At 55.9% G+C, this 8,385-nt stretch overlaps 1 protein-coding gene and 5 non-coding genes across 6 annotated transcripts; 1 reads left to right on the top strand and 5 right to left on the bottom strand.

Moving 5' to 3' along the window:
- Positions 1 to 1,119: 1,119 nt before the first annotated feature.
- LOC142064746 (polyubiquitin-B) lies at positions 1,120 to 2,579 on the bottom strand. The gene is made up of 2 exons (XM_075110087.1): positions 2,445 to 2,579; positions 1,120 to 1,894 (listed from the first exon to the last, which is right to left on the bottom strand). The coding sequence occupies exon 2, from the start codon at positions 1,886 to 1,888 to the stop codon at positions 1,199 to 1,201; it is 690 nt and encodes a 229-aa protein (XP_074966188.1). The 5' UTR covers positions 1,889 to 1,894; positions 2,445 to 2,579; the 3' UTR covers positions 1,120 to 1,198.
- Positions 2,580 to 5,681: 3,102 nt separating this feature from the next.
- Positions 5,682 to 5,753, bottom strand: TRNAA-UGC (transfer RNA alanine (anticodon UGC)). The gene has a single exon. It is a non-coding gene; the product is annotated as a tRNA-Ala (tRNA).
- A 310-nt stretch (positions 5,754 to 6,063) lies between these two features.
- TRNAD-GUC (transfer RNA aspartic acid (anticodon GUC)) lies at positions 6,064 to 6,135 on the bottom strand. Its single transcript has one exon. It is a non-coding gene; the product is annotated as a tRNA-Asp (tRNA).
- Positions 6,136 to 6,336: 201 nt separating this feature from the next.
- On the bottom strand, positions 6,337 to 6,409 carry TRNAF-GAA (transfer RNA phenylalanine (anticodon GAA)). The gene has a single exon. It is a non-coding gene; the product is annotated as a tRNA-Phe (tRNA).
- A 352-nt stretch (positions 6,410 to 6,761) lies between these two features.
- TRNAD-GUC (transfer RNA aspartic acid (anticodon GUC)) lies at positions 6,762 to 6,833 on the bottom strand. Its single transcript has one exon. It is a non-coding gene; the product is annotated as a tRNA-Asp (tRNA).
- A 205-nt stretch (positions 6,834 to 7,038) lies between these two features.
- Positions 7,039 to 7,110, top strand: TRNAA-UGC (transfer RNA alanine (anticodon UGC)). Its single transcript has one exon. It is a non-coding gene; the product is annotated as a tRNA-Ala (tRNA).
- Positions 7,111 to 8,385: the final 1,275 nt, after the last annotated feature.

Below are 8,385 nucleotides of genomic sequence, written 5' to 3' on the forward strand. Positions count from 1 at the left end.
CAGCCACTGCCAGGGATGCACTGTGAGCTTCGTGATGGCACAACACAAACCCTCACCTGTCACGTTAGCTCAGCAGTGGTCAAAAGCCTTCTCCATCTCAGCCCAGACCTTGATCCTTCCAGGCTCTAAGGCACTAGGAGCATCTCACACCATCATCATCAAGAATGAAGCATTACTCGAGCCAGATCCTGCTGTCCCACCCTTCCACCCTGGGTGCTGAGATCACTTGAGGCCCCAGAGGTCAGCCACCAGCTGAAGCCTCTATTCCCACAGCCACCACATCCCCTTCCAAAGGCAAGCCACACTGCTTGCTACTCGTCAGGCGCGGGTTTGGATTTTTACTCTTTCAGCCTCCCCTTCCTGCTCCTCTGCATAGTGGACAACTACTCATGAGCTCCTATGTTCAGCAACTTCCACTTCACAAAATACTTCAGCACAGGCTTCCCCTCAGCCAGTGTTTTTACAGCATATGGGAACTGCTCCATGACGTTTGTTTTTAGCTCATTAATACTGTAATATTAATTTCCTCTTGGCACAAACTGGAATGAAAGCACATTCCAGATTTTAAGCAAGCCAGTACATCTGAAATTACAAAGTTTGCTTAATACACTTTTCAAAAACATGAAGTCTGCCCCATAACTAGATGGTGGGAGACTCTCACCAGCCACACCATTTCCCAGATCCCGGTCCAAGGGCTGCAGGTCAGCAGCGACGTTCCACTGCCACCCCCCACAAAGCCATCCCGCTGCTGGCCTTGGATGAACCAGCAGGATTACCCTTTCGCTGATACGCCATTAATGCAAAAGCACCAGGGTTGGGACCTGGCAAGTACTGGGCACAGCAGCATTATCAAAGCCTCTCAGCTCAAAAACAACAGGAGTTTTGCATTACATATGCATGCTTACACAACTGTTAACAGCTGCTTCACCTCCTCATGGGAACACTTATATAACCTCAGGAAAACCATAGCAGAAGATTTGGTAATGCTTGCCAGGCACATATAAGCCTTGATTAAGGCAGTTTTGCAATATCTTTTTATGTGAAAGCTATGTAGTCTGTTAGGTGGCTAGATTTGCTTAATGTCATCAACAGCTGTTCACATTAACTTGAGACATGAACTTTTGTGGATGCAACAGCTTTATTGGAATGAACAAGTGCAGAGGAACTTTCACTGGGAAGTGAGCAACAACTGGCCAGTTCAGTTACCACCCCTCAGGCGCAGCACCAGATGCAGGGTGGACTCCTTTTGGATGTTGTAGTCGGAAAGGGTGCGCCCGTCTTCCAGCTGCTTGCCAGCAAAGATCAACCTCTGCTGATCAGGCGGAATGCCCTCCTTGTCCTGGATCTTGGCCTTGACATTTTCAATGGTGTCACTGGGCTCAACCTCCAGGGTGATGGTCTTGCCCGTCAGGGTCTTCACAAAGATCTGCATGCCACCCCTCAGGCGCAGCACCAGATGCAGGGTGGACTCCTTCTGGATGTTGTAGTCGGAAAGGGTGCGCCCATCTTCCAGCTGCTTGCCAGCAAAGATCAACCTCTGCTGATCAGGCGGAATTCCCTCCTTGTCCTGGATCTTGGCCTTGACATTCTCAATGGTGTCACTGGGCTCAACCTCCAGGGTGATGGTCTTGCCCGTCAGGGTCTTCACAAAGATCTGCATGCCACCCCTCAGGCGCAGCACCAAGTGCAGAGTGGACTCCTTCTGGATGTTGTAGTCAGACAGGGTGCGCCCATCTTCCAGCTGCTTGCCAGCAAAGATCAACCTCTGCTGATCCGGGGGAATGCCTTCCTTGTCCTGGATCTTGGCCTTGACATTTTCAATGGTGTCACTGGGCTCAACCTCCAGGGTGATGGTCTTGCCCGTCAGGGTCTTCACAAAGATCTGCATTTTCCTCTGGAAGAAGGGAAACCACCACACGTTAGTCACCCTTCCCCTTCCCTCCCCGGGAAGCTGCAGCGAGGCCAGCAGCAGCCCAGCTCCCCGGGGCAGCGCACCGCCGGAGTACGGCTCCCTCGGAGCGTCCCCGCCTCACGCCACGTGACGTCACAGTGGCGGAACCGCCCACACCCCAGGAGAAGCGGGGCCACCTGCCGCGTTCCCATTGCCGCGCAAGGCAGGCGCGCGCCCGCCACCATCTTGAGGGGCCGCTGCGCCTGCGCGGCCGCCATTTTGCCGGCGGTTCCAGGGACTCCCCGCTCCCCCCCGCCTTGGCCACCTGATCGGGGTGCTGCCGCCGGAAGGGAACGGCCCGTCCCACGGCCCGCCCGCAGCCCGCCATCTCCTCCGGCCGCGTCCCCTTCCCCCTCAGCACGCACACACGCACCCACCCACCCCTCCCGCCCGGCCGCCCAGCACGCGTCTCGGCCCTGCCACCGCCACGAGCGGCTCTACCCTCCGCTTATCCCCACGGAGGCATGGCGGAGCCGAGCCACGAAGCACCCACCGCAGGGCTCGCAGACCAAGCCGACTACACAACAACCTCCCAGGCCTGCACAGCCGCAACTGCGCCACATATTCCCCTCCCGCTCCTTATATAATTTCGTCCGCCCCGCCCCTCCGGCTCAGATCACTCCGCCACGCACTATTTTTCCTGTGGCGCGCGCGCGGCAGCTCTACTGCACGGGTGGAGGGAAGCGAGGTCCGGCAGTGCGGAGGAGTCAGCGTTTCGCGAGATGATTTGCACCGAGCGGGGGGCGCAAGTGAGTGCGCGAAGGAGTGCGGAGGAAAACCTGGCACGGAACTGGCGGTGCGGAGCCGGGGACTGGAGCTGGTTGCGGGGAGAGGGGGCTTGCGGTGCCTCAGCGAGCCGAGCCCTCTTGGCTTTGGAGACGCCCTTGTGCCTAAAGCTTCGTGTCAGAGCCTTACATTTTGTTCAGGGATTTAAACCCCTACAGGTGCGTCCCTGTTTTAAAAGCGCCTCCTTGATTTCCTTCCTCGGGGCAGCTCTGCTTGTTGGGCCTTGCTGTGAGGTGCCTGCAACGAGGGGGACCCTTGTTTTAGCCCCAGAGAAGATGCGTATTTTTATTTAAGAAGTCTCCAATGTGTTTCAGGATGCAGAGAGAGAGACAGGGTGGGGTAGCGCCATCTCCCCAGCCAGGGCCTCTCCGAGCAGGCAGGAGCCGGCCGGGACTGGTGCGGCGAGGCCTGCAGGCGGGCTTGGGCCAGCCCCTCGGTGCCGCCACGGCCTGTGGAACGAGGCGCAGGGACAACGACTGCTGCCCGGATGCCGTAGTGGTGCCGGGATGCCCACCGGGGCCCGAGGCCGGAGCAGACCGAAGGGCGGAGACGGCACCGGGGCAGGAGGAGTGCAGTAGGCTCCTGTCAGGGGGACGGAGATGAGGCAGCCGGGAGAGGTGAAGTGGGGGACAAAAAAGGCCTAATGGACAAAGAGATCTGAGTCCTGTAGACAGTTTGCCTGAGGTATAATCAGTGAGTATATATATGTATGCACGCATAGAGTATGCATCTGAGATATAGTGGAGTTTATAATGCAGGACTAGGCTTTGCCACTGGAGTAACATCAATCATAAAAAGAATAATAATAATGTCTATTTCTTATTCCGTTCTCACAGAGCACCTTCTGGTAGATCTCTGTTGTGCTCAGTTGGCTCCTGTATAGTCAAACTATGCAGCAATTCAAGGGCATAGCTGAGCACAAAGTGGGGCTTTGTTTGCAGGATTCATGAGATGCCGTATGGCTCCATCCGCCTACAAAATCCTGGGTTTGCCGGCACCCAAGGAAAACCGTGGCCTACGGAAGGACACAGCTAGCGCCCAGGGCTCACACCAGCAGGAAGAGCAGAGGCCCAGCAACAGCTTTGTGATTGGTTTGAGGGAAACCAGCCTGCATTTGCCTGACACAGGGAGCTTTTACAGGAGGGGAACGCTCTGGGGAGCTTCTCGGCCTCTGCTATCTTGTGTTTGTATTAAAAGTCAGCATTGCAATAGTAATAATAATCTCAAACACCTGGGTTGTTTAGCTGGAAAAAGAAATTTCTACAAAAGTCTTTTGGTTTCTTCTCAGGTTAGACTTGTGCTCAGTGGCTTATGTTGTGTGCATTTGGAGTTGTATTAACATGAAAGACTGGAGTTGCCTTTCAGGTTTAGGTCTTTCCTCATCTGAAAGTGAATAATAATGCTAAGCTTATTCTTTTAGTTACAGAGTTGAGTACTCGGGACTGGTCTGAAAATAGTCGAAAAGACACATGGCAATCTGTTTCATGGCAAGATGGAGGTTTAAGGGGAGGAAATTAAGATGATACAGTGCTGTTCTTTGTCTAATTAGGGTAGGCAGCCAACCACTGAGCATCCTGAGCGAGTTTGTAGCTGGTGTCTGAATCAAATGGTGGAGTAGCACACCCCCAAAGGTTCAGATCTGCATTATATTCAGATTGCAAGGCAGATGTTAGGCCCTAATGCAACAGAGTCCTTCAAGACATCTGGCTGTTCTGCAGGACAGTGCGTTCCTGAGCTGGGAGGCACTTTCTGTGAACAAAGCCTCTCCCTATCCCTCTGACACCTTATGAGCACCCCTTGCTACGACTTCAGGAGGAGCTTGGTGAATAGTAGGATGTTGGTCCTAGCAGAGCATGACCTATTACACTGACAAATACTGACTTCCTGTAGCAAAAAGTCTGTTACTTTGTAGTCTGTTACTACAAACTCTCTGGGGCAGGAACCATCTCTTTCTTGTATTCGTGTGCAGGGTATATTCCAGAAGTACAGCTGCCCAGAGAGATCCTGCTCAGGGAGCCATTTAGAACAGGGATCTTCACATTTAGCAGTGCTGTAGCCAAACATTTGGCTGAAAATAACATCTAGAAGAAACACAAGTAAATAGATAGCACGAGGAGCATTTTAACCTGTCAGGAAATGCCATTTTACATCTAGTAAAGACACCCACCAGCTCTCCCTACCAGAGAGAGTTGGATACACTGTTGATAATTGAACAGTGCAGCTAAACCAGCTGGTAACTGAACTGCATAGGTAAAAGCTGGTTCAGGCCCTGTGTGGGCTTTGGTCTCTCTCTGTGCCAAAGCTTTCAGCCCTCCTGGCTCTGAGAGTTTCCTGGGTGAGCCTGGCCAACCCCAGGAGATCAAAGGAGGCAGGTTGTTTCCTGAGAGCTCCTGCTTGGGGGAAGCCTGGTCATGCTGCCAAGGAGCTGCCCACGAGCTGCCAGCTGGAGCAGGACAGCAGAGATGAGCAGGCACTGCGGAGTCAGGGAGGAGCTCCGGCACCATCGCAGGCACCTGCTGTGTCCCAGCTTTTATGGCTTCCCTTTGTCTCTGGGAATGGGGTGCAGGGTCCCTGAGCCAGCTCTGTGCCATAGCCAGCTGCGCTGGGTTTGGGGGTGGAGAGGTGTCGGGCAGCATTAGCAGGCCAATGTCGCCCTGCATCTGCACTCCTGGGTGCTTCCTTTGTCTTTCCAGGCTGCTCTGTGCCTGCAGGGCCTTCACGTGGCAATGGAATACCCAGAGAGACACAAGAATCAGGTGTGTCTTGATAGTCCTGAGGAGAACCAAGTGACAAAAACGTGCCTATTGGGGCACTGCCAAAATGGGCATTTTCAGCCAGGAATTTCACGGTACAGTTTTCTGTTGTTTAATGTGACGTTGCAACTGTAACCCAGGAGAAAATACATCACGGGGAGGGGGCAAATAACAAAAGGGTGGGCCGCCCCTGGAGATGCCGGGGATTGAACCCGGGACCTCATACATGCAAAGCATGCGCTCTACCGCTGAGCTACATCCCCCTGCCCGCGCTGCGCGCCCTGCCTGGCGGCCTGGTCCTGCCCGCCCGCTGCGCCGGGAAGCAGCCGAGGGACCGGCGGGCCGAGAGGTGCTGGCGGCGGGCGGCCCCCCGCACTGCGGGACGCGAGCAGCCGTGGGACTCCCTGGAGCGGGCTGTGAGCGCTGTGCGGCTGCGGCGACGCGGGGGCCTCGGGCGGGGAGGCTCTGGGTTCGCACACCCAGAACTGTGCTTTTTTTTTTTTTTTTATTTTCCCCTGTTCGGAAATAAGAAAAATCCGTGCCGGAAGAAGGAAAAAAAAAAATTCGGATAACCTCCCCGTCGGGGAATCGAACCCCGGTCTCCCGCGTGACAGGCGGGGATACTCACCACTATACTAACGAGGACGGCTCGCTCGGGAGTTCCCGGGGGCCGCGCCATCGCCCGGGCACGCGCCGCCGCCCCCGCCGCAATACACCCCACCCCCCCGCCACGCGTGAGCGCCTGCGGAGACACCCGCGGCAGCAGCCCCACGGCCGGCGCGGGGCCCCGCTCGGCGGCAAAAGCAGCCGCCGTCACCCGCGGTGTGTGACGGGGAAAAAAAGCTCTGCCGAAACCCGGGATCGAACCAGGGACCTTTAGATCTTCAGTCTAACGCTCTCCCAACTGAGCTATTTCGGCGGCCGAAAGCCCCCACGCTGGCCGCGGATACGACCCCGCCCCACCCACCCGTAGGCGGCGGTGCTGCCTGCCGCCCCCGCGGGGTGGGCGCTCGGCTCCTGGGGCGCTCACGGGTTCCCCTGCCTTCCCACTACTTTCCGATATCCCGCAGGACGGGGTGGGACCCTCAGGGATCACCCGGGGAAGGCGGGCGGAGCCCAACCCCCACCCCTCCCCTGGCATAAAAAAATCCGCCTTCCCTCGTCCCCCCGCGGGAGGTGAGACGGCCCCGCCGCTCCGCCCCCGCCTCACGGACACGCCCTGCGCGGGGGCCGCCCGCCCAAAACGGGCAGCCGGCGCCAAAACATAGGACCTCCCCGTCGGGGAATCGAACCCCGGTCTCCCGCGTGACAGGCGGGGATACTCACCACTATACTAACGAGGACGGGCACGAGAAATGCGTTTCCCGCCTTCTACTACAGGGCCGCGGCCGCTTCCCTCAGCGCGGGGCCCGCCCGGGGTGGGGCCGCCCCCGCACCCCAGGGCGCGGCGCGAAGTGCGCGGTGCGGGGAGAAGCCGGTGCGGAGGGCTCCGCCCGCGCCCCCCGCAGCACGGGCTGTATGTACCGTGCAGGAACGGTTGTGCACGAAGGGGATGTAGCTCAGTGGTAGAGCGCATGCTTTGCATGTATGAGGCCCCGGGTTCAATCCCCGGCATCTCCACTCGTTTTGCTCCTGCCCCTAGGGGAGTTTCCTGCCAAACGGGTTGTTTTGCTTTCTCTTGTCCAGTTTCCCGGAAGAGCCGTAATTTGACTTTTGTGATTTGTAAATAAGCTCGATACTTTCTTTTTTTTTCCCTTCCCTCCATAAGCACCGAGGAGTTTGTAGACTTCAGCTGCAGTTCTTGCTAGAAAAACGAAGGAGCTCCCAGCACACCCCTGCCTGCAGTTATTGCTAAACAGGATAGCATTACAGCATTTATATTATAAACACACAGCTACAACAGGGTGTTTTCCTTCTTGCTCGAAAATGAAAGCCGATGTTTCACCAGCAATAGGTATTTCTAACACCTGGCCCGCAGCCCCCGAAGCGCGTGGGAGCGGTGGGAGCAGGCATCCAGCCTTGGGGAGCACCAGCTTCCTCCAGAGCGGGAGGGTCGCTGCTCCCACCTTCCCGTAATGCGGTGTTACGCACAACAGCAAATTAACACAGCGCGAGGGCAGGGTTTACTAAGGAGGAAAAGGATTAGGGGAAAGGGAAGGTAAACTCAAGCTGTGCATTTTCTTCTGGGACTACTGCAATTCCGTGCTACAAAATGAGCAGACAGCATGGTTAAAATCTGCCCCATTTCCTAAAAACTGCTGCATTCCCAAAAGTGCCCCAGCCCATGAAACTCAGGGTGTCTCAGAGGCGCCAGGCTATACAGAAGAGTACTGGCAAACCATGCGGCAGAGGAAAGGCACCATGAGATCCAAGTGCTTGCAACCCCAACCCAGGTATGAGGAGAGATTTGAAAGGAAAAGATTACTGAAAGCAAGACTGATTGATACTCTGAACTCATGGCAAGCTCCTAGAGAAGCAGGAAAAGAAATGTTAGAACTGTGCTGGGTCTGGCTGGGCTGGAGTGGATTTCTTCATAGCAGCCCACATGCTGCTGTGTTTTCTTCTTCTTCCCTTCAGTAATTAAACTATCTTTGTCTCAACCCACGAGTTTTCTCACTTTTGCACTTCCCGTCCTGCTGGAGGGACAGGGAACGAGCGGCTCCGAGCTGCTGGCAACAGCCGTGAGGCCTGAGCCCCCCTGCAGTCCCCTCTGCCCGGTTTCATGTTCACCACGACCAGCAGGATAAAGCACCACGGCGCAGGGAGAGGAGCCCACAGTAATGACAGCTGTATCCTCCCAGATCTCTGCCTCCATCTTGCCCTCCAACACAGAAAATATAACTCCAGCAGCTGTGTCTTTAAAACTGTTTCTCTCCCAAATGCCCCAGAAAGTTG

This window comes from Phalacrocorax aristotelis, chromosome 15 (assembly GCF_949628215.1).
Source record: "Phalacrocorax aristotelis chromosome 15, bGulAri2.1, whole genome shotgun sequence".
In the NCBI taxonomy this organism is placed as follows: Eukaryota; Metazoa; Chordata; class Aves; order Suliformes; family Phalacrocoracidae; genus Phalacrocorax; species Phalacrocorax aristotelis.

Coding starts and splice junctions, on each gene's coding strand:
- LOC142064746 (XM_075110087.1), bottom strand. CDS start 1,888: ATGCAGATCTTTGTGAAGACCCTGACGGGCAAGACCATCACCCTGGAG.